We start from the raw sequence: 26367 nt of genomic DNA on the forward strand, positions 1-26367 counted from the left end.
TGATGCTCAGCAACAGTAAGATATGAATCACTGATCAACATAAGATATGAATCACTGATGCAACATACAATGGGTGAAACATGTAACGTTGAGTGAAAGAAGTTAGGGACACAAAAGGGTACCTAGCGTATGATTCATTTATTTTTAGTCCAAGAAGAACAAAACTAAACTATGGTGACAGAAATTACAAAATGTTTGCCTCTTGATGGGTGGTGGTTGAGACTGACACAAAAGGTAGAGGGGAACTCCCTCAGGTGATGGAGCTGTTCTCCACCTTGTTTCAATCTATGCAATTATTACACATGTAAATTATCACATTTCAAATTATACTTCAACTGAAACAAAAATTAAGCTTGTATTAAAAAGATATATTCTAAAAGAAAGACTAAAAGAAACAAAAATCAGAGTTTTAACATTTCCATTTTCCAGGTGCTTACCTGTCTAAGAGCTGATCATGTTTTTCTAGAGCATCCTTTTCAGCTGTCACTGCTCGGTCCTTTTCTGCCATGGCATTATCCCGCGCTTCTCGGAGGTTTCTAAAATTTAGACACATGTTTCAGGTATTCCAAATACATAAATACCCACCTTTTAAAGACTCATAAATGGGCTTGCTTGGAGTTGGACTGACTGATAACCTTAGGGACACATTAGGGGTTGGTAAGCCAAAGTGTATATTACATGAACGTGCCTGGCTTGGTGAGTTTCTCTAGCAGCACACAGCAGGGTCGGTACAAACATGGTCTAATCTCTAAATGTCATGTTACCTTTCTCCACAATTCTTCTCCACACAGGTCAAAGGTAGGCTAAACTGTATATACAGCAACTCATTTAATCCTTACCATAATCTAATTAGGTAGGTATAATTACCAACACATTTTCCACAAGAAGGCTGAGGTTTTGAGAAGTTAATAAGTGATCTATAAAATATTACAGTGAGAGATACAATATAGAGATCACAATAACCCAGATGGGGCTGATGCTTGGGATATGAGCAAGAGAACAGCAGAACTGATGGGCTTTGGGATTTCACTCGTAGAGAAAAGAAAGAGATGGGAACACAGAAGGACTGAGATTAGGAGACAGTGGAAGGGACAAAGGACTTGAAGTCCTGGTAAGATGACAAACATTAAGAAGTGGTTGTACAAGTAAAATGGAAGACTAGAGACTGCTGTCAGGGAATGGTGATTCAGAGGTAGAGTAGTGCTTTCAGCTCCAGAATTTTAGTTCTTAAGATCCAGGGTGTAACCATCAGAGTAGCTAAATGAAGCAGAGTTGAGATGAAGGTCAATGTTCATGTAGGGCTCAAGGAAGAATGAGGCCAGAGTATTAGTCGTCGACTTAAAATGCTGACGACGGCAGGGACTGAAATTGACAGAAAGATACATTAAGGGACAGTTAAGGGGAATGTCCAAAAGGTGGGAGGTAACAACAGTGAGTAATCAGGAGTGTTACAGCCAGGTATGGGCCTTTAAAGATCAAATCCTGTTTGTTTTTTGCTCACAGCGAAAAAAAAAAATGTGACAATGAATGTATGTTCATGTATAACTGAAAAACTGTGCTCCACACTGGAATTTGACAACATTGTAAAATGACAATAACTCAATAAAAAAAGTTTAAAAAATCCTGTTATTTTTAATCAAAGTGGAAGTTTAGATTAAGAAAAATACCAACAGTAATCTTTTGGAGAGTCACAATTTTTTTTTTAAATCTTCTTCTCTAACAGTTATAACATAAATTTGGACTAAATGATTATGTTCACTAACCCCTACAAATTTTTGATGTTGTACTTTCTAACCTACTTTACAGCTGGGTAAACTGAAGTTTAGAGGGCTTAAGTCCCCAGGCCCAAGTCACTCAGCCTAAGTGGTAAAGCCATAATTTGAGCCCAGCTATGTCTTACTCCAAAGTGAGTGTTTTTCACATTGTATCACCCTATCTCCCATGAAGAACTGGACTGGATATTAGAATTTGGTTTTCATTATTCATAGAGAATGCTAGTAGGGAGTCATGAAAACCCAGTTTGAAAAAACCTACCTAATAACTATTAGATAGAAATGCTTAGTGGTCACACTTGCTGTGTCAGTATTCAATGTCGTCTTTTGCACAGTGATGCTAACAACAAATTTAAAATTTAAAACATGTCAACCAACAAAGATTTATCAGTAAAACAGCTTATGAGCCAGAAATAAAATAATTAAAAAAAACTGGAGTACAGATAACTTTTATTAAAAAGACAGTAACTTTTGTATAAGATTATCTAAGAGGAGGTCCATTTTAAAGTAGATATTACAAAATGGCATGTCATTATTTTCTGATATCATTCTGGTTGCAATGACCTTCAAAAAATATTCTACTATTATCAAATTAACTGAAACACGAAATTTAATTTTATAGACAGAATACAATTCAAAAAGTATATTAAATATTTATATGTTTTTCAGCCCTGGATAAACTATGGTTGCAATTTTCATTTATCAATTACTGTAGCGTTACAATTCTGTAAGTTATTTCAATAGCAAAAGTCCAAGGAGATATATTTACACTACTAATTAATCATGAAATGCTTAGATGCATAGTTACAGAAGTTTTGGTCCCTAACTGTATTTCCTTTAACTGCAACAATGGGCATTAGAAATAAAAGCAAATATGGTAATTAGACTTATTATGGTGAACATTTTGAAATGTATAGAAATATGGTATCACTATGTTATGTACCAGGAACTAACACAGTGTTGTAGGTCATTATATTTCAAAAACAAACTCATAGAAAAAAAGGTCAGATCTGTGGCTACCAGAGGCAGGGGAGGGGGAATTGGATGAAGGCAGTCAAAAGGAACAAGCTTCTAGTCATAAGATAAATAAATACTAGGGATGTCATGTACAACATGATAAACACAATTAACATTGCTGCAGCTCATATATGAAAGTTGTTAAGACAGTAAATCCTAAGAGTTCTCATCAAAAGGAAATAACATTTTCCTTTTTTTTAAAATTTTGCATCTGTATGAGATGATGCATGGTCACTAAACTTCTTGTGGTAATCATTTCATGCACAGAAGTCAAATCATCATGCTGCATACCTTAAGCTTATACAGTGCTGTGTGTCAGTGATACTTCAATAAAACTGGAAGAAGAAAGAAAGTAGGGAAAAGAAAGAAGAAAAGCAAGTCACAGGGTATGAAATAAAACCCACAATGGAGGGAAGGGTATAGCTCAGAGGTAGAGTGTGTGCTTAGCATGCACGAGGTCCTGGATTCAATCCCCAGTACCAATGGCGGTAAATAATGAATAAACACTAAATAAACAAACCTAATTACTCCCCCATGAAAACCAAAAACAAACAACAAAAAACCCCACAATAAACTAACATTAGAGCTTATAAGAAGAGGTGTGATTAGAGGGTTCTTGTATTCACTATGCCACAATCTCCATCATTCAGCTAGCCATCATTAGTGCTATATTAAGGCATAAACAGAAATCTGTGCACATAAAGAAGAGGAGGAGTTGATTATTTTTAACTGAAGGAACAGATGAGTGAATGAAGGGAAGATGTATAAGTTGGACCTTGAAGGACAAATAAAGGTAATTCACACGACATTGTAAATCAACTATAATATAAATAAAAAATAAACCAAAAAAATTTTAAAAAGTTAATTTAAAAAGAGAAAACTGAGATGAATGGGAGAAAGTGCTAGAATCTGAGGTTTCTACCAACAGGTCCTCTCATAGGTGTTTGTTGTTAAGATTTCCGTGTAAACCCATTTTCCTAATCAGGTAACCATGTCTTCTATGTCCCGCCCACACCCTGCACACTTTAACAAGAAGCAGCACAACTCCTTTTCACATAAAGACAGAGATACATCCAACCAGCTTAGTTACCAGCTTAGTCTGAGAGAGAGAAACTGAGCTATTCTTCCACCAACAGTAACAGTAATAGCAAACATAGAGTGCTTACCCTGTGCTAGGAGCTTTTCTAGGCATTTCACATTTAACAACTTATTTAATCTTCACAACAACTCCACAAAGTGTAGTGTGCCTCATTACCTCCATTTTACAAAGGAGAAGACTGAAACACACACAAGTTAAGCATTTGCCTACAGAGGTCACACAGCAAGTAAACCATGGAGCTCAAATGCAGAAACCTGTGTGGTCCAGGAGTCCATGCTCTTCTTACTAAGCTGTAATAGTTCCCCTTTTTCACAGATATCTTCTCCTTGGGAAATTCTGTCATTCTGAGGTTTCTATTACCCGATTATTTCCTAGCCCAAATACATGTTGAATCAAAAATTTGGGAGTTTGAGATTTGCAAATGTTAACCATTATATATAAAAATAGATAAAAATCAAATTTCTTCTGTATACCACATGGAACTATATTCATTATCTTGTAATAACCTTTAGTGAAAAAGAATATGAAAACTAATATATGTATATATATATATATATATACATATATATATATATATATATATATATATATATGTATATATATATATATATATACATATACACATATATATATATGCATGACTGGGACATTATGCTGTATACCAGAAAATGACACATTGTAACTGAATATCCTTCAATTAAAAAAAAAAAACGCCTTGGAAGCACTGTGAATATATTATATACTTGTTTTCATCCATGCTCTTTCAAATTCAGATTGGTTTGATAAAACACCAGATGGATTTATTCCTGCCACATATAAAACCGTAACTGTCACATAACTAATAAACTATACATTTGCAAATGTCAAATGCATTAAAAAATGTAACAGAAATACAATTACAGGACAAATAGCAGGAATTCAAATATTCTTCAAGAGACAAACCTGAAAAACTGATAGCATGTACAAGCTAATGGAGCTAAAGCTTTAAAAGTGCAAACTGAATATATTATGAAATGTAATTATAACAGAGAAAGATGTTGGGAGTTGGCCAATATTATAACAAACGTTTTACAATATAAAAATTCAAATATTTCATCCTTAGAAATGCTTTTTAGAAAGTGAACATTTGATTGCCAAGATGTTCTGCATAATTCTTTCATCTTGTTTCCTACTAACTCCATCCCCCATGTACACACATTTCTCTCTCCCCACCCATCCTGTATTTGTGTGTGGGAGGTGGATTGAGAGGAAACAGGGCAGAAAAAAGCTTATCAATCCTACGTAAAATGCAAAAGAACAGTGAGTATCCTAGTATTATCAATAGTGTCTAGATGATGTATTTTTCAACTTAGGTGCTTTTTAGAGTAAAAGAGGGTGCTATTAATAATTATGCCAGAGAAATAGGCATACACAAGGACTTTTGTAGACAAACAGCTGAGAGAATCAATCACTTAAATTATAGCATTCAAACAAGAAACTTAAAGAGTTAAATTCTTTATCTTTTTTTTAATGTGTTCTAAAGAAGCTGCATTTTATTTTTATTTTGTTATTATTATTATTATTTATTTATTTGGAGAGGTTTATTTATTTTTAGAGGAGGTACTGGGGATTGAACCCAGGACCTTGTGCATGCTAAGCATGCACTCTACCAGTTGAGCTATGCCCTCTCCCTAAAGAGTTAAATTCTTCACTATTTCTCCAAATAAAAGGATTTCAACATTACAATAAAATAGATATACTTCATATGCAAACTAGTATATTTGTGCACAGATGACTGACTTCATTCATGTTAGTTTATCCAAAAGTATCTTGCGCCTGAAACCTGAAAACCTCAGGACATAACACAGAATAACATCAGGCTTCCGTACAGGAAGGAATATATTTTCTTACCACGAGAAGATCAGTTTCATGGTACCAATAGGCTAAATCGAAATTTATCCTTGAACAGTGGTGAGGAAAATGTTGGAAGAACGAGAAAAATTTAGGAACCTATGAAATTCTAATAGGAACAAATCAGAATCTGGCAATGCCAAGAACACTGTGATAGCTTGAATAAACATCACTAATGCCTTGGAACTTGAAATCTACAAAGGATAAACAGTTAAAAAACCATGGTTGTCAGAAGAGCTCAGCAGGCACAACTAAGCAACCCCTTCTCCTTCTGCCTCCATGTGAAAATATTTTTGGTTAATAAAAGTGGACATATTTTTTCCAGTTGGAACAAACAAGGACTGAAACAGGCTGTTTACATAACAAGCATATTTATAGGGAAAGCATCTGAATTAATGTCTTCTACCTTCAGACACTTCTTACTGGACAAAACATAAAACTGCCCATTTGCATTTGTTTTTTTAAGATGGCATGAAATAGAAAAATTCCAAAGTAGATTATCTGCTATTAAATAATCAACTGATAATTTTCCTTTGATTAATACAGATAGTTGAAAAGTAAATGAACAGGACATGAAAAAAAGAGCAAAGTAGAAGTTTTATGTAACATAATTTCTTGGGGAAAGCTAAGCATTTTAAGAGTAGAAACTTCTTGAGACACTGCTGAATGACACGCTCCACTTTCCTATCCTTCTCTTTTAGTTGGTGCTCAAGCAGATTTTTTTTTTCATTTTATAGATGTGACAACTTTAGCCAAAAGTAGATAAGTCATTGAAAAATTATTAAAGATTTAAGCACCAAAATGCAAACCACTTGTTTAAAATCTATTAATGTGTTGAGATTTAAGAAGTAGCTGATAGAACAAGATGTCATATATTAAAATGAAACTAGATGAATTTGGTGGATGGGTTAAGTGTCAGTCGCCATGCTGGCCCTGATCAAATCCATCTCATTATACATCTTTGTGTAGGTTTTCATCTAAGCTAATACTCTGATTTCTCAAAAGTAGGACCAATTCATTCTTTCATTCAACAGATATTTACTGAGCACTTACTATAGATCAGACATTAGTACCTGGGAATCCAACACTGACCAGTTGATGGAAATCCCTACTCACATGGAGGTTACACCCAGTAGGAAAGAAAACAAATGTGCATCAGTAGGTCCTAAGTGCTTTGAAGAAACATAAAGCAAAGAAGGCGCGAATGGGCAGCAGGTGTGGCAGGGTGGTCAGGACAGATGTTAGAGTAGGCGCATCTAAAGATGTGGGGAAAGTGAGGAGGTAGGGCTCTCGGGTACCTGTGAATGCTGGGTTAAGCAGAGGGAACTGTAAATATAAAGGACCTGAGGTGGGAAACAAGCCTGTTAACGGAACAGGTGATTAAGCAAGTGAGAACAGAGTAGTAAAATGAGGGTGGGGACACTAGGCACAGATCATGTAGTGTCACAGGCCATTTTAATCATTTAAACTTTGAGTGAGATGGAGTGCCTTTTTATCTGAGCAGAAGAGTGATCCAATTTGACCTAATGTTTAACAGAAACAGAAGGAAGCTGGGGGATCACTTAAGAGATTCTTGCAGAAATTATGGCAAGAGATAATGGTAGCTTGGGCCAATGGAGTATCTGTAAAATGATAAGAGATCATAAATTTTGAAGACACAACCAAAAGGATCTGCTAATGGATAAAATATGGAATTTGAAAAAGAGAAGAGGTTGAAGATGACCTCAAGGTTTTTGGTCTGAGCCAGAAGACTAGAGTTGTCTTTAATTGCACTGGGTCAGACTGATGGCAGAGCAAAGTTGGAGAGACAGAGTTTGCTTCTGGTCATGTTAAATTTAAGATGCTTATTAGATAACTAGGTGGAAATTCATGGAGGCAGCTGCAAAAGGTGTCAAGGAGATGGAGAGAACCAGGAAAGAGAGTGAGGAGGTACAGCCAGTGAGGAATGGGAAAAGTCAAAGTGTGGTACCCTGGAAGCCAGTTAAAGAATGTGTTTCCAGGAGTAGGGAGTGATCAACTGTATCAAATATTGCTGAGGTCATGTAAGAGGAGAACCTGAGAACCTGACCATTAGATTTTTGGCAACATGAAGATCTCTGGGGGCTTTGATAAGAACAGCTTTGTTGGACTGGTATGAGGGGGCAAAGCTTGGTAGTAGATTTTTAAAAATGGGAGTCAAGAATGAGTATATAAACTCTGTGTAGGAATCTGGTCACAAAGGGGAGCTTAAAATGGGGCAGTGGCTACAGGGGGATGTGGAGATAAAAGAGGCTTTTTAAAGATGGAAGAAATAATATGTTTATACATGGTTGGGAATTATCTGGTAGAAAGGGGAAAACTGCCAACATAGAGACAAAGGGGAGAAGTGATGGAGTTGAGTCCCTGCACAGCAGAGAAGGGACGGGCTCCAGTTACAACTCCAGTTAGGAGAGTAGAGTCGAGAAGTAGACTTTGTCAAAAAATTACACCATTTTATAAAAAAACAAAACACTCTTTCCTAATTTTCAAAATTTCGAATGTTTTTGTAAAGTTCTAATGATCAACACTCAACCCTTAAGTGTGAAGTGGGGTTTGCAAACTCTCTTAAAAGACTGAGTTTCTTTTCTAAATAAATTCCCACCAAAATTAGAGTTTCAGTAAGAAATCTTTTGTCAATTTGTCTAGTCTTTGGGGGAGGGTATAGCTGAAGTGGTAGAGTGCACACTTAGCATTCATGAGGTCCTGGGTTCAATTCCCAATACCTCCTCTAAAAATAAATAAATCTAATTACCTCCCCTCTAAACAAAAAATAAAAGACAAAATTAAAAAAATTTGCATAGTCTTGATCAGTAAGATGGGAGTCTGCACAACATTGTAGAGTCAGAAGTATCTAGTTTCACCAGTTAAACAGTCTGTAATCATGGGCAAATCATAACCTCTCAGTATCTGTTTCCACATTTGTAAAACAGGGATACCAATACCTACAACCTCATTAAATGTCCCACTTAATTATCTCTACAATGTATGGGATACATCTATTTATGCATATCCAATGTAGCTTTTGTTATTATGTTATGTAAATATGAAAATCTAGGTGAGGAGTCAGACAGTGGTAGGGGATTAAAAGACAGGTAGTATATATAAAATAAGTAAGCAACAAGGATATATTGTACAGCACAGGGAAATATACCCATGATTTTATAATAACCTTAAATGGAGTATACTCTATAAAAATATTGAATCACTATGCTGCACACCTGAAAACTAATATAATATTATAAACCAACTATATTTCAATGCAAAAAAAAATTTAAATACGAAAATCTAAATGAAAACTATGAAGATATTCATTTAGAGAACAATAATTAGGGCAATGCTTCCCAAGACTTTTTGTTGAATAAAAAGAAAATGATAATATTTGTAGGAGTACCCTGGGGAAAACAGAAAACTGCTGGAGAAGCTTCAACAGCTTAAGGCCCCTTCTTGCCTTAGGGCCTTACCAGAGGGCTGAAGGGAGTTATATCTTGGGCACAGGAGAGAAAAACTTTGGCTTATAAACTATATGATCTCATTGTTGAAAGAAACTGAAAAAGACAAATAAATGGAAAGCTGTTGCATGCTCGAGGATTCAAAGAATTAACACTGTCAAAATGTCCTTATTACTTAAAGTAACCTACAGATTCAATGCCATCTCTAACAAAATCTCAAAAGGTATTTTTCACAGAAGTAGAATAAAATTTCCTAAAATTTATATGGAACCACAAAAGGCCTCAAGCAGTCAAAGCAATCCTGAGAAAAAGGAACAAAGCTGCAGGTATCACACGCTCTGGTTTCAAACTATACTACAAAGCCACAGTAATCAAAACAGCATGGTACTGGCAGAAAAACAGACACGTAGATCAATGGAACAGAACAGAGAGCCCAGAAGTAAGCCCACACATATATGGACAGTTAATTTATAACAAAGGAGCAAAGGACAACATACAATGAATGGAGAAAGGACAGCCTCTTCATTAAATGGTGTTGAGGAAACTGGACAGCCACATGCAAAAAAATGACAGTAGACCACTATCTCATACCATACATAAAAATTAACTTAAATGGATTAAAGACTTGAATATAAGATCTGAAACCATAAAACTCTTAGAAGAAAACATAAGCAGTAAGCTCTTCAACACCAGTCTTAGCAATATTTTTCCAGATATGTCTCCTCAGGCAAGGGAAACAAAGGCAAAAATAAACAATGGGATTACATCAAACTAAAAAACTTCCGTACAGCAAAGGAAACTATGAATAACACAACAAGGACCCTACTGAATGAGAAGACGTTTGCAAATGATATATGCAATAAGGGGTTAATATCCAAGACATATAAAAAACTCATGTAACTCAACAACAAAAAAACAACCTGATTAAAAAATGGGGAGAGGAGCTGAACAGACATTTTAATTTTTCTAAAGAAAATATACAGACAGCAATAGGCACATGAAAAGATGTTCAAAATCATCAATTACTAGGGACATGCAAACCAAAACCACAATGAGATATCACCTTAGACCTGTCAGAATGGCTATTACCAAAAAGGCAAGAAATAACAAATGTTGAAGAGGCTGTGGAAAAAAGGGAACCCTCATACACTGTTGGTGGCAATGCATCTTGGTGCGCCACTACGGAAGACAGTACAGAGATTCCTTAAAAAATTAAGAATAGAACTACCATATGATTCAACAATCCCACTTCTGGGTATTTATTCCAAGAACAAGAAGACACTAATCTGAAAAGACATCTGCACCTCCATGTTTACTGTGGCATTATTTACAAGAGTCAAGATATGGACATAACCTAAGCCCATCAACAGACGACTGAATCAAGAAGGTGTGGAACACATATGAAATGGAATGGAATATAATGGAGTATTACCAAGCAATAAAAAAAAGATAAAAATCTTGTCATTTTTGACAACATGGATGGACCTTGAGGGTCTTATGCTAAGCGAATGAAATAAGTCAAATTGAGAAAGCAAAGATCATTCGATTTAACTCATAGGTGGAATATAAAAAACTAATAAATATACAAAAAACAAAATAAATGAACAAACCAAACCAAACAAAAACAAACATGTAGATAGATACAGATAACAGAGCAGTGGGTTACCAGAGGCGATGGCGGAGGGGAAGGCAAAATGAATGGGTAAAGGTGATCAAAAAAACACATTTTTGCTGGTGAGCATGTTGTAGGGTGTACAGAGGTAGAAATATAACGCTGCACATATGAAATGTATATACTCTTATAAATCAATGTTACTTCAATAACAATGATAAAATAAGTAATAATAAAATAAAATTTTCTTAAGGAACAATAAACAAACAAACAATGTGATCTTAGATAAGTACTCTGGGGCCTGGTCAGAGCTGCCCTACCTGTAAAACAAAAAATCAGGAATTAATTGTTACCTTCCTTCTCAATCTTATTTGCAGCCTTCAGTTAACCAGGGTCACGCCTGATCATCCATCTCTCCAAAACCAATAAAGTAAAAGAGCTGGAGTAATTCCTGTCCACTGTCAATCACTAGGTCTTGCCAATTCTACTACCTATATACTTTTTAAATTCAGCTCTTATTCACTCTTTCCATTTCTCATCTTCACTTAAATTATGCAATTGTCTCCTAACCAGTCTTCCTGCTCCCATGCCCTTTTCAACCATAATCCATCACCCACTTGCAACCACAGTTACAGAAAGTGAATATATCATGCTACTCTTTTACTATAAAACCTCCAAAAATTCCTTGACAACAGGACCTTCTAAAATCTGACCTTACCCTTTACCAGCCCCCCTCACCACCCTATGAACTATATAGGGCAGGAAAATCTAAGTTCTTGCATAACCCAAAACTAACTCACCTTGCTTCATACCTGGAACACCCTATATACCTTGAAATTCTTAAATATCATTAATTAAGCAGTGAATGCATGTAGTAATCACCTACAGGCAGAAAGAAGGTAGTTGGCCAATAAAAGATAGCTAACAATAAAATTTCATTTACAATTATTTGAGAAGTTAAGATACTGAAAGAGTTATCTGTAAAGCCATGTACTCTCAGCACAGTCTAACTGAAAAGACAAAGTAGAGTATTAAGTTTTTTCATTAAAAAACTTTAAAAATTATACAGACATCTGGTAAGACATGAATGAAAGAAGTCTGTTTAAGCTAACGAGCACATACACTTCCTAAATCATGAACGGAACGTCTGTACACCACTTCCAATTCACCAATTGTACTGCATTATGTATACCCAACTAAGCTTTGTGAATAAATTTAGATTCAAGATTCAAAGGTGTTTCACAGCACACTAAGATTCTACACAAATTTTAAGTTTATGTCATTGAAGTTTCTTCTTGAGTACTTTTGCAAGATGATAAATTGTGGTCGAGATGGTTTTTACTGATACGGTGGGCAAATAAAATCACTAAAGCAATACTAATTGTTACATTTAAAAGTGTATTTTTGATCTTCTTTTCCTTCCTCCTTTCAAACAATTGTAGAGCAATTTGAATTTCCATATTCTGTGCCATATCAAGAGCATCCTGAATATCTCTAACAAATTCATCCTTATCCTGTTTACAGTATTACTAAGAGGTGAGTTCTTTCTTTGTTTATAATAATAAGCCTATCTTAGATAAAGGTAGTTTTACTCTCTGGAAAAACTTAAATAATCAGCTTAATTTATTTCCCCTTACTTCATTACCTCACAGCATTAATTAGGAACAAGTAAGGCAGCCGTTTTATGCAGAAATTTAGATCAAAACAAATGGCATACAGATCCTCTCTGTTTATATTGTGTCATTTAACAAAAACGGTTAAATGCCATGGAGATAATACTTCATAATTATATGTTTTGTAATACTGCCTTTTAATGATGATAAACAATTCTATAATGTGATCAGTTCACTTTTAATATGATGCTCATTTTATTTAAATTGTCAGCACAATGGATAAAAGAATTTTTAAAAGCATTTCTCATAGGCAAAAGGTATCTAAATAACAACCATTTATATACTGCTTTATAATTTATAATGTTCTTTTTACATATATTATCTCATATATATAGATCTTACAGATCACCCTATGAAACAGTACTATTAGCTCATTTTATAAAAGAGAAAATTAAACTTCAGTGATACTAAGTGTCATATTCACTCAGCTATTAAGTGGCAGAGCCAGAGTTTAAGCTGAGTCTTTTGTTCCAAATCTCCTTCATAATATACTTCCTGTTCAGGAAATAATGCTTTTCTCCCAGATGTGTAAGAGGGTGCAGGCATGTCAGTCACATGAAACCTATTAAGCAGGAAGTTATTTGCATAGTAAATCTCATCACCAGATCTCATTCATTATTTCCCACAGCTCCAAAACAGCATCTTAAAGTAACTATAAAGCACAGAAAAACTCAAGAAATCTAACTCACAGGTTGAGCCAAGGCATATATACACATCAACCCCAATCACAGTATTTTGGATGAACTCAAATACCCAAGTTCTTTCTTTGCTCAGCTCTGCCCTTTCTTGGGTCTTTATCTCTTCTCTCTTCCTCTTCCCTCTCAACCACGGAATTTCACAAACTACCGGTATGACTGACTGCAGGGGCAGATATCAAGAACAGAGGTATGAGTTCCATCTTTCTTTCCCACATCTAAGATGACAAAATAAAAGGCACTCTCTCTGTAACCCCCCAAGGTATAAAAAGCAAACCAAAGGCAAAGCATATTTCTCTAGCTTTATCATTCAACTTTCTTCTAAAAATGCTTATTGGCTGAAAGGCAAGGAGATTAAGTACCAATATGCAAGTGTAGGTACTTTAATATCCATTTAAACTCACACTGTAACAGAACACTTTGATAAAATAAAAGTAATTGACACAAACATCTAAGTCCAAAGCAGGCAATTACTTTGCTCAGACACAAAAACATCTACATGCGTAAACTTGTGTTTTCCAAATGTCATGTTTTATAATTAGGAATACTAAAATCCTTTCCTTAATTATTTAAATTTGTAAGATTTACAAATAATTTTCTCCTTGTAAAAGACTCATGGGAGGTAAGCTCTAACTACAGTTAAATCCTGCCAGAATGAGGAAACTGTGATTCAAAGAGATTCAGCCACATAAAACACAGGGTTGTGTTATTGTGAGGTTAATAAAATGATAAAATGATAAAGAAAGGTGAGCATATACCACTGGCTGGCTAGGAGTTCTGTGCAATTCAAATCTCTCTAGGCCTGGGATGCACTATAGCACCACCTGGTGGCAACTGTCCACTCTAGTGTCAATATCCATGGGGTCATCTTGGGTCCTGTGGCTGGCTGGGACTTCCAGTAGCCTCAATCCCAGGAATCCTTTGATTAGGTGGTATCATTTTGATGTGGCTATGAAGTCAGAGCAACACAGGGGAAAAGGAAGCTTGTTTTTGGCTTCCCTGCTTCCAGAAATGGTTTTGTCATGTTTCCCAATGAGGCTCTACAAACGATCTTAGAGAAAGGGCTAATTTTTATAAATTTATGTTACCATGGTATGCATTTTAAAGGCTTTAAAAAACAAAAAAACAAGAACAGCAACAACAAAAACTAAAAGAAAAAAATTTTAATAAATTCATATTGTGACAGCACACTTTGATAAAATAAAAGTAACTAACATAATTAAACATCTAGTCTAGCACATTCTCCAACTGATTCCATACCAATGTTTATGTGGCTGCGTGGATGGTTTGGAAGTAATTGTGTATGTCATCAGAGAAATAATCCCATAAATTTTAAGGTTACTAAGTCATCCAATAAAATTCATAAAAGTACTCATTTGCGGAAGAGAAACAGTATCATCACCTATGCCCGAGGTGGAGCTCAAGTCCACATCTTTCTCCTGAGATTCAGACCTTGGTCACTTTTTGAAATAGTCAACTATTCTATTTGCACATGTCACAGATACTTCAAATGAAACTAAATGTATCATATTTCCCAATTAATGCCTTGTCTTTTTCTACTGTTTTAAAAACTGCATCACCATCCACGCAGCTGCCCAGTCAAGAAACCTGGTGATATCCTTAACTTCTTCTCACTCCCCAATGCAGTCTAGTCACTGAATCCTGTTAGTTCTGCCTCTTGAGCATTTTCCCATCTGGCCCATTTTCCTCCTTCTCTACTACTACTAGTCCAGTTCCACCATCACTTCTCATCTTGATAAAGGAAACAGCCCCTAAAAGTGGCCTCTTTGCCTGTAGCCTTATACTGCTCCAGTCTACCCTTCACATCACAGAGTGGTCTTTTTGTATAAAATCAGATCGTATCACATATATCCCTAAAATTTTTTCATTGTTCATGGTCTTAGACAATGGTCTAAATGTATGATTTGGACTCGTTTCCCTCTTCTGTTTCATTTCTTACAACTCCCTGCTTCTTGGTCTATGATTTAGCCATACTGCATTCATTTCAGTTTGTTCAAAAAACTTCATTTTGTCTTGCCTCTGGGGTGTACATTAATTCCTCGAATTCCCTTCCCTCCCATAACTGACAGTCTGACTCTCAGTCATCATGCAGGTGTTAGCATGGGTATTTCTCCCTCCTTGTAGTCTCCCCTGAGTCCTCCCAGGGCTGAGCTAGATACACCCTGAGTCTATGCGGTGTCATCCTGGATATCCTGACATTTTCTCCATTGTCATCACACTTATGATCACTGTTTCTCCGTTTGTCTTTACTCTCTATTAGACTACCAGCTTTGTGAAGGCAGAGGCCACCTCTGTACCTATAGCGTCTAACATGTACCAAGTATATAGTAAGCTTCAATAGAAATTTGCTAAATAAGTGAATTTATTGCTCTGAGAGCTCAAATGTAAACTAACTCTACTATCATCCTTAATCTGATTTCAAGTCTTGCTTATTGGCAAAGGTCAAAGTATCATATACTCAAATCAGTTCTGATAAACTAGTATGACAATTATATCAATTTCAAAATAAGGTTCCCTCTAAAATATAAACTCTGAAAAGCCATATGAACCATAATGATGGTATATAAAAATAACTGCTATTGAAATAAGCAGCATTTATTTTCCCCTTAATACTGCCAATTTGCTAACTAAGGAAACTTAATACATGCTGATCTAAAAGTAGCATGAATAAAAATGATCCTTCTTAAAGATCATCTAAATGATGTCTTTCAGGGCCAGCAGCTAAATGAGGCATAAGCTATATTTCATATTATTATTCTGGTTTTAAAAAATTTCCTGGAGAAATTACTGGCATGTTACAGGAAGAAATACTGGTATCTCTTAGTACTCTCTAATTTCCTTTTCATTCCTGTCCTTAATCTGAACTAAAGCAAAGGCAAAAGGACAAGTTAACATGATAATAAAAAGATAATGAAAATAGCAAAGAAAAGAGGCTGAAGGTCTGATAAAACTTGTTCTAAGCTTGTTATCAAAGATCTTAGAACTTTAATATTCCATTATACTTAGATTTAGATTTATGACAAATTTTAATGTATTCAAAAAGACATTATGTCATAAACTAAAGTTTAATATCAATAAAACTACAAGCTTCAAAGAGGAATAAAATACCATACAAATTTATTTATTCTATTTATTTTTTTACCTGTTTTCCCGCTCATACATTTCCCTAGAAGCGCTTCGAAGCTGATCAATTTCTTGATTAGTTTTCAATCTGATTTGTTCCAATTCATCACGTAGTTTATTTTCATATTCTGTTTTATAATGGTCTCTGCAAGGAGTCAAAAGGAATCTCCATGATTGTTTTTGTAAAATAAAGTTATTGCCATTTATGTAAAATTTTAATATTTTATATTACATATGCTTTATATTTGACAATGTTACTTAAAAACATAGTATTAGATATAAAGTTTTACAATTCCTAAAAGTACTGTTTCAATCTGGTTCCATCTAAGATTTCCTTTTAAACATACTAACCTAAAGGCTTAATTATTACATAAAAAGTTAGTTCATGTTGAATAAGTATTCATCTTCAAAAATATTTTACTAATAGCTTTTAATGCATATGGCTAGAGACTTGAAAACTAATGCATTATGGAATGTCCTTCATTTAGATAATAATCTGGTGTGGTGCATTTTGGGAGACAAATAATCTTTAAAAAAAAAAAAAAAGACCCTAATAGACTCTTTACAAAGCCTTTCCTTCTAAGCACAATGATCACAGCCACTGTGACCTCCCAGCAAAGTCACAAAGCCTTACACAGGGCAGCAGACGCACAAACTGATCAAAAATACCAAAGCTGGGGAAAAAGGTACGAACATGTGAAATCTTAAAGGATAAAGTTTAGAATTTGTTTTGGTTTTTGAAATGCTGATAAAAATAAAACCACTCGAGGATTATAAGGGCTATTGGTATAAAGGAACTGTAACAGCTTATGCATCCAGTTGAAGAGAGAAGACAGGACTGAAAGGCAGGAGTCTTATTCTAGAGCCTGTGTCTTAACCCAGTAAGCAATGCGGTCTCCTTGTTCTTTTGTTTCACACAGTCAGGAAAAAGTCAGCTTATGTCAGGCTTCACACGACCACATTAACTTCAAAAGATACTACTATAGAGATATTTATATACTTTCATAAAACACTTATACAGAGGTCTTAGTCACTAGGAAGTAAAAAAGGTTGTATCATAAGAAAAAATAAGAATAGTTATAGTATGTGTATATATATATATATATATATATATATATATATACACACACATACACACACACACACACACACCCACACACACCCACACCCACACATACACACACACATATCCCTACCTAAAAGCAAAAGGCTTTTGGTTGTTGGAAAAAAACACAATGTCTTAAAGAAAAATAAATTAAAATGTGAGTATCTTATGAGGAAACAAAATGAACCATTATCTTATCATCACTGTATAGACACTAAAAGAAAACAAAAAAACAAAAAAACCCCCACTATTCTTCCCCAAAGCCAAGAGTTCCCTCAAAAATGCTGGTGTTCATTTGTATCTATTTTATGGAAAATGATGTAAATCTTGCCTTGATGTTACATATTTTTCATACATCTCTTCTCTAGCCTTTTTGGTTTCTTCAAGTTGAGCGTGAAGTCTTTCAAGACGATCTTCTTCATGGGCAAAACGAACGCTGAGCTCCATGTTTTGCCGGTTGAGATACTCTTTATCCTTTTGCAGTAAAGTAACAGTCTGCTGTAAGGTGGTTACCTACACACACACACACACACACACAGAGGCAGTGTCCACAGTAATGTCATCTTACTTTGCAAGGCTTACTGTATCATTTTCTTTCATTTGTGCTTTTTCTTACCACAGAAAGAAGGCTAATTCTTAACCTGGAAATTTTTCATCCAAACAGAGCTACGAAAAATCCCTTCTTTCTGGCAACTACATCAAAAAGGGGGAAAAAAAATGTCCCTCCCACAATTTCTGCCCTGGGCTACATCCCCAACCACTGTACAACAAAACACAAGAGATTCTATCAGCTTACCTCTTTTGATAATTCACTTCTTTCTTTGGCTTGAGCTATGTGAGTGGCTTCAAGTATTTCATATTTTCTCCGTAAGTCAGTTACTTCCTGTTCAAGTGCATCACGCTCACTAAAAAATTCAAGTCCATTTACTTATTTATTTTTACTAAAATAAAAATTTATTTTTATTTTATTTATTTATTACTAAAATTCAAATACATATGTAAATTTTACAACTCTTTTTACAATGAACATTTAAAAAGGGTTGATTGTGTTTCAGGAAACTGAGCAGAGACATTAGCAGTGGGACTTCAGTTTTGTTCTACGAACAATAAAGTATCTGCTTTTCAAATTTAGAAGGAACTCTGTTGAAGACGTTCAGATACATAAATATGAATTATCTTTAAAAAATAAATAAGTAAACTGCACTAACCAACAAAGTAAATAATAAAACTTGTTAAGGTACACTCTGGTATCTTTACACTAATCATCTTCAAACTATCTTTATTTTTTTAAGTTGAAGCACAGTCAGTTACAATGTGTCAATTTCTGGTGTACAGCACAATGTCCCAGTCATGCATATACATACATATATTAGTTTTCATACTCTTTTTCGTTAAAGTTCAACCTAATCTTGAAGCCAAAACTTTTAAAGAATTTATACATGGCTTTAGGCTTTCAGTTCAGTTAAGATAAAAAACCCTTACCTCATCACTCAGATTGCATAGCAGATACACAAGCAGGCATTCTTGTGACTATTTCATTCACAAATTGTTAATGACTACTCAGAGATCATAATTCCCATTTTCAGATCAGCTTTTTCCCTGACACAGTAAAACCAAGAATTGTACCAAACCTACAAACAAGCATCTTAAAAATGAGCAGAAAAATAGAATCACTAATTCTTTTTTTAATTTTTTTTGATTTACTAATTCTTAACTTTCCCTCTCCAGCCAGAATCAGTTCATTTGCGCTTTATTTCATCTACTCACCTGGTGTGTCCATGGATAGAGCTATTCAGAACTGTTTTTCTTTTCAATAGATTCAATAACTCATTTAGAAAGACTTTTTTTTTCTTCTGCTTAACAAATATTCTGCTTATACTTGAGCAAGCACAAGTTAAAAAAACAACTATTACCCATAAACCCGTAACTAAAGATGACTATCAGTATTAATATTTTGGTACATATTAAGTATTTTCTGCTTTTACATGTAAATATTATTCTCACAAGGTAATGATCATGCTCCCTTTGCTACGATGTTTTTTATGTACAAAATGATTATGAAGCATGACAGAGCAAAACACCCATGAACTTCCTATCCACAGTTGACAACAGCTAACATTTGTCTATATTTGCATTAAAGTTTTGTTCTGTTTTTTAAAAAGATAGGACACTGTGAGTGAACCTCAAGTTCCCTTTATTTTCCTCCCTGTTCCCATATTATCCCCTAGATACAAAGATGAATTTAGTGTTTCCATATCATATTTTTTAACACACTTTTACTCTCCAATTGTTAGCATTCTGTCATATTTACTTTGTAATATTTACTAAATATTACCTGGTCATATCTATTGTCTCCCTCTCTGTTGTTCATATATGTAAACATATATACACATAAATACAGGTATGACACTACGTGCGCGCGCACACACACACACACACACACACTCTCCTACATGTGCATTTTTCCCCTCTCAACTATTTAAGTTACATGCTGACATTAGGTCCCTATATCCCCAAATAATTTGGTGTGAATTTCCTAAGATTAAAGACATTCTCTCATATAATCAGAATTATCAAATTCAGGAGACTTAGCCCTAATACAATATCTAATATATAATCCTTTTTCAAATTTTGTCAATTGTTCTCAAAACGTCCATTATGGCAAGTTTCTCCCTGGCCCAGGAGTCAGTGCATCACCATGCACTGCATTTGGATGTCACATGTCTTTAGTCTTCCTTAACCCTGAACAGTTCCTAAGCCTTTCTGTGTCTTTCACAGTATTGACTTTTTGTAGAGCACAGGCCAACTGTTTTATGGAATGTTGCTCAACTGTCATTTGTCTGATGTTTTCCTATGACTAGCTTCAGATTGAGCACCTTGGACAGGAATACTGCAGAAGTGATAATGTGTCCTCAGTACATCAAATAAAGAGGCACGTGATGTCACTTTACCCCATGATCGGTGGTAATAACTTTGATTATTTGCTTAAGGTGGTATCTGCCAAAATTCTCAACTGTAAAGGTAACTTTTTGCCCTTTGCAATTAATAAGTAATCTGTGGGACATATTTTAACGCTCTGTTCTAACATACTTTTACTCAATGGCTTTAACTTCCAATGATTCTGAATCAAACAGCATTATGAGGTTACAAAATGGTAATTCTAACATGCATATATATTTACTGGCTGGCATTCTACTGTGAAGACCCTCTTTATTTCTTGGTACATACTCCAGGATTCTTATTCTATTCAATGGATTAATAACAATAACTCATCACTGTTAATATTCATCCTGATATTCAAGTTGTACCATATTTGGCCAGTTGGCACCCCCCCCCCAACTCGCTATTGTGGTGTTGAACTGGACTTAGAGGTATCAGTATGATCTTATCTATAGTGTGTTAAGCCATCTTCCCACTCTCCTCTCCAGGGCCTCTGCCTTCTGGAAGGGCCTAGAAACAATGATCTTTGTAGCAATCACCAGCACCCAAATCTTAATTTCTCAATAGCATTCTCCACTAAAAGGAACCAAGACTCCTTTGAGAAAGGGCTGAGACACTGAAATTACAAAATAAACTTGAGAATTTTATATTATGCCAGAAAGTAAAGAAATGTTTTTTTCTTTTGGGGATGGTGGAAGGAAAGATGGCCACAAGCATTCTGCTTTTTAAAATTTAATGTGTTTGACTTATCCATAGAGATACATTCAGGTCTAATTTAATGATTTTAATTGTTACATAGAATTACATCATAAAAATAAATCATAATCTATTCTCCACGTTACTGTTGAAAAGCATCTGAAGTCTTTCTAATAATGACGCAGTTAATATTCATACACCGGTTTTCTGTTTGCACATTTCTGAGAATTTATCAAGGACATAAAATGATTTTTTTTTCCCCAGTTTATCTTATATGTTTGTGACCAGACCATTTAAAAAAAATCTGTTTTTCCTATTGAGTGAACCAAAGGACTCACAGTTTGAGGCACCCTTGATTATTTGGTTTTCTGTTTCATTTCTAGTATATGAGGATGCTTATTATGCTTTTGATCAGGGCTATGTTTTTATTTCCTAGGTTTTCATTATAGAAAATAAAATATATATAAATAGAGATGATAAAATGATACCTCCCCCAATCCGTTTTCATCACCCAGCTTCAGTATCAACTCATGTCTCATCTTGGTTCATTTACCCTTCATTCATGGCCACTCTAGAATTCTCTGCATTTTAGTTTTCTTTTTTCATATTTTACCTGTTACTGTCATAGACTAATAGTGGTAGAGAGGACATCAAAATACCAACTCAAAGTATCTACCAACACAATCTACTTCATTTTGAAATAAGTCTTTTAAAATCTAGCTTTATTCAAAAGCCCTATGGTATAGCTCTCATGGATTTCAAGCTCCAATAATCACTAGATTTTGACATAGCAAGACACACATAATAATACATATTGCATGTCAGTCATGCTGGGAGTAGAAGCACCAACATCATAGCCCAAATCCTTATAAATTTACTTAATGGTGTTATACAATTTTTAAAGCATTCATTCATTTAACAAAAACTCACCGAAGGACTACGATAGTTCAAGAATTATTTCAGATGCAGGTAGATTCAGCAGTGTACTATTAGGATAATCTCTCCCTCTCTCCCTCTCTCTCTCTCTCTATATATATATATATGCACACACACACAAATATAATATAAAGACTTCAGAAATATTACTTTATTTGATCTTAATTTATATGTACAGTTATTTGTATTAGCCCCATCTCTGGCTTAGAATAAGAGATTTACCTAGGGACATGCAGCTAAGTAGTGGTTCATTAATGTACAAACAACAGAAAGTATGTTCCAGCAAAAGGAAAATTATTTGTTATAGCTACTCAGTAACAACACAGTGGGAAACTTATCTTCAGAAAGTGTTATTTTATGAAAGTATGTGTGCTTTTTGTCAAAAAGGAATAGCTGAAAAAACTTCAGATAAAATTGTGAAGTATTTAATTTAGTCCATAAAATAAAAATAATCAAGTAAGATTTAAAAAAAAATCTACACTGAGTTCCTATCTTATAAGGTATTACATTTGAAAGGACAAAAACAACTTCTAAATAAGATGAAAACAATCGATATAAAAATACAGTCTAAATCCAACAAACTGCCAAAACTGCATGCTTTTGTCAATGAAGAATAAGGATATGTCAAGAGAATAAAAAGACAAGCCACAGACTGGGAGAAAATATTTGCCAAATACATATCTGATAAAGGACTGTGATCCAAAACATACAAAGAACTCTTAAAACTCAACAGTAAGAAAACAAATAAACCAATTAAAAAATGAGCCAAAGACCTTAACAGATACCTCACGAAAGCAGAGACACAGATGGCAACTAAGTACGTGAAAAGATGTTTCATATCATGTCATCAGAGAAGTGCAAATTAAAACGAGATACTACTAGACACCTATTAGACTGGTCAAAGTCCAGAACAGTGATAACAAATACTGGCAAGAATGTGGAGCAACAGGAACTCTCATTCGTTGCTGTTGGAAATGCAAAATGGTACAGACACTTTGGGGCAGACAGTTTAATGGTTTCCTACAAAACTAACCATACTCTTACCATACAAGTATACTCATGCTCCTTGGTATTTACCCAAAGGAATCAAAAACTTATGTCCATACAAAAACCAGCATGTGTATGATGATAGCAGCCTTATTCCTAATTGCCAAAGCTTGGAAATAACCAAGATGTCCTTCAGTAGGTAAGTGGATAAATAAACTGCAGTACATCTTGACAATGGGATATCATTCATTATTCAATGAAATATTATTATTCAATAAATATTATTCAATGACATATTACTCATTTTTCAAATAAGCTATCAAGCCATGAAAAGACATGGAAGAAACTCAAATGTACATTACTAAGTCAAAGAAGCCAATCTGAAAAGGTTCCATACGGCATGATTCCAACTATATGATATTCCAGAAAAGATAAAACTATGGAGACAGGGAAAAAAAAAAAAAGATACAACATAGAACTACAAATGTTGATGGTAAGAATTCAAGAGACTCAGATGCAAGCTATAAATGAGAACCACTGCTGGAGCCATCTTAACCACTTACCTCTTGACTTTGTCATAGTTCTCTTGACGGTAGTCACCTTGCTTAATTAACTGTTTTGTGTCTGCTAATTCTAAGGCCAAACGCTGACATCTGATTTGAAGCTCAGAGTAGTTTCTGTGATCTTCCTCATAAGTCTATAAGCCAAAATAGTCATAAAATATTTCAAACTAAACATACTCAACCAAATTCTGTACCAAATTCTTCTGTTAAGCTCTGAGTGTTTTTGTAATTTAAAAAAAAACCCTCCATTTTTCTATTAGTAATTTTTTCCTACTCAAAGAGGGGTAATCAATTCACAGACGAGTTTATAATTTCATTTGTTTATAACTTGAGCTCTGTTTTCCACAGTAAAAAATAGGACAGCTATGCTTTAATAGAATAATACATAAAATGACTACCAATGTTAAATGATGTTTTCAACATTTACTGAGTTACTAAAGGCACAGAAATGAATGACACACAGCCCCTATTCTTGAGTTCCCAATTTAGAGAGGAAGAGACACATGAATATCAAACATCTACAAAGAAAAACAGTTAACTGAAGAGATTAACCCATGCAGTTTCGGTTGTTGTGTTCAGCAAAATAGGAAATTCTGTGGCACTTGGGGCATATTCCTAGATTGATCTTCCTTGGACTCACCAGACTAGTAGAAAGCAGTTGTAGAGAGACAGGGGAGGGGGCAGAAGTGAAAATCTTAAAAGCATACCTTAACCTGCTTACTACAAGCCTCATTTCTCACCATTTCTCACATTTACACTTCACCTCAAGCCTCCTAAAGATCTGAAGTTCTCTGAATGCACTGTGCTTTCTCTAACCTCTCCTCCTCACCTGAAGAGCTGAATATTTGCCTCCTTTAGAGTAGGGTTCTCACTGTATCATCAAAGTAGTTTTTCATGTACCTCATCAGAGTGTAAACATCTTAAGGGCAGGGACTTGGTCTTTTTCGCCACTGGATCTTCATTACTTTACACAGTACTTGGTATACAGTAAGAATGAAATACTTTTCAATAAGTTAATGAAGAAATAAATGAACATGGAAATGGAGAGGAGAAGCAAGACGTGGGGATGGAGTTCCTACTTATTCTTCCTCTTTGAACTCATTCGATCTTGCCAGCAGTCATCAACTCCACCCCCAGAACCTGTCACATTAAATACAGCCTGTCACAAGTCATTCTTTTTTAACGAGCTAGCCAGCTCAGTTTGGTCACATTCAGTCCACAAATACTGACTGAACTAGTTCTAAGTGACTGGTCCTGGGCGAGACACTGTAGATACAAAGATGACTAAGACAGTGTTTTGTCCTTTTTAACTATTAGACATGAGTAAAATGTTAGCTCCCAAATTTCTGTCTAGGGCTGTCTGAAAAATGGTAATTATGGAAAAACTATATTGGGTGTGTTTTGCTTCGGTATAGTATTATGTTCTTCTACACTGATGTTCTCCATAAGAATGGAATGGTACTAGATGGTATTTATTACAGGATCAGAGCTGAGGATGCTCTAAACCTCCCTGAAGAATCATCGTATACATCTTTTCAGATCTAAGTCCCAGAAGATGCTTTAGTTCCCTTGAAGAATACTTTTACCCTTCTAAACACTACTAATCATGTAACTGTTTTGGGAGAGTGAATAATGTTATAGTTAGGATGGACAGCTCCAGAATTCAACTGTCTAGAATTGAATAACCTACAGTAAGACTTTGGGCAGGCTGACCTCTCTGTACTTCAGTGTCTTCATCTACTTCAGAGAGTTGCTGTGAAGACTGTAACAAGTAATACATACATAGTACTTGTGAAAATGCCTAAATGATCATTAACTGTCAATTAATATCATCACACTGCTTCTTCTTTGCTTTGGCTACCAGAGAGATTATAGCCAAATTGATAGCTTTACCTTCATCACAGCACAAAGACCAAGACAGAATCCTGAGGAATATAAACATTTAAAGGGTGAAGGAAGGGCAAAAAGTCCAGGGTATCCGAGGGAATATTCACAGAAACAGAGGGGAGCCTGGGGTGTGTCACAGACAAATGCCAAAGAGCTGCTCTGAGGAGACGAAGCTGTCGGTGGTACTAATTACTACTGAGAAAAAACAACAAACCAACCCATTAAGTATTCAGGGATAGGGATGGAAGGTAGACTGCCAGGGACAAAAGCAAATTTATCTGAACATGCAATACATCCTTTCTGGTGCTATTTTACATGCGTTCTCTCACTGAATACTTAACTTTATGACTGGGCATAAGTATTATCCTCATTTTTAGAGATGAGGAAACTGAGGCTTGAAGAGAAAAAATGTCTCAGACCTCATGAACATACAGGGAGGACTCCAATCTAAATTTGTCAAACATCAAGACTGCAGGCAACTCTCCTTAGTTTAAGAATACAGTGGAGAAAGTGAAGTAACTAGAGAAGAAAATAGGGATAAGTGAAGGTTTTTAAAAGATGAGACGAGCTTGAAAATGTTCAAATATGGATGGGAAAGAACAGCAAAAGAGGGACTGATACTGGAGAAAAATGGATGTGGTGAAGGGCACAGGGGATGGGCTCCCTCTTCACTGTGAAGACTGGTCTTAGACCAGCGGCCACGCCCACCATGGCAGGCTTTTCTCCAGCCCATATGGAGTACTACCAGAAACTGACACGCTGTAACTGACTGTACTTCCATAAACAAACAAACCTGATTTTAAATTTGGATGTCCTCTGGTCGCTCTTATCAGTTCTCTACAAGTCACAGAACTACTCCGTACCCTTCACAATATTTTGTATTA

At 35.1% G+C, this 26367-nt stretch overlaps 1 protein-coding gene and 1 long non-coding RNA gene across 6 annotated transcripts in view; one reads left to right on the plus strand and one right to left on the minus strand.

The window, feature by feature from the left end:
- Window positions 1–26367, minus strand: part of PIBF1 (progesterone immunomodulatory binding factor 1) — a 170899-nt gene that overhangs the window by 115249 nt on the left and 29283 nt on the right. For 4 of the 5 annotated variants that reach the window (XM_006193839.3, XM_032496881.1, XM_032496883.1 and 1 more), the window contains 5 exons: window positions 23597–23730; window positions 18271–18379; window positions 17806–17987; window positions 16389–16514; window positions 438–536 (listed from right to left, as the gene is read on the minus strand). In XM_006193839.3, coding sequence (XP_006193901.2) covers window positions 438–536; window positions 16389–16514; window positions 17806–17987; window positions 18271–18379; window positions 23597–23730 — 650 coding nt within the window. The remainder of the gene's footprint in view (window positions 1–437; window positions 537–16388; window positions 16515–17805; window positions 17988–18270; window positions 18380–23596; window positions 23731–26367) is intronic. The other variant, XM_014566953.2, reaches the window with a different exon arrangement.
- On the plus strand, window positions 15009–25740 carry LOC116668722. The gene is made up of 3 exons (XR_004325963.1): window positions 15009–15018; window positions 18624–18625; window positions 25651–25740. It is a non-coding gene; the product is annotated as an uncharacterized LOC116668722 (long non-coding RNA).

Source organism: Camelus ferus, chromosome 14 (genome assembly GCF_009834535.1).
Source record: "Camelus ferus isolate YT-003-E chromosome 14, BCGSAC_Cfer_1.0, whole genome shotgun sequence".
NCBI classification, from domain to species: domain Eukaryota; kingdom Metazoa; phylum Chordata; class Mammalia; order Artiodactyla; family Camelidae; genus Camelus; species Camelus ferus.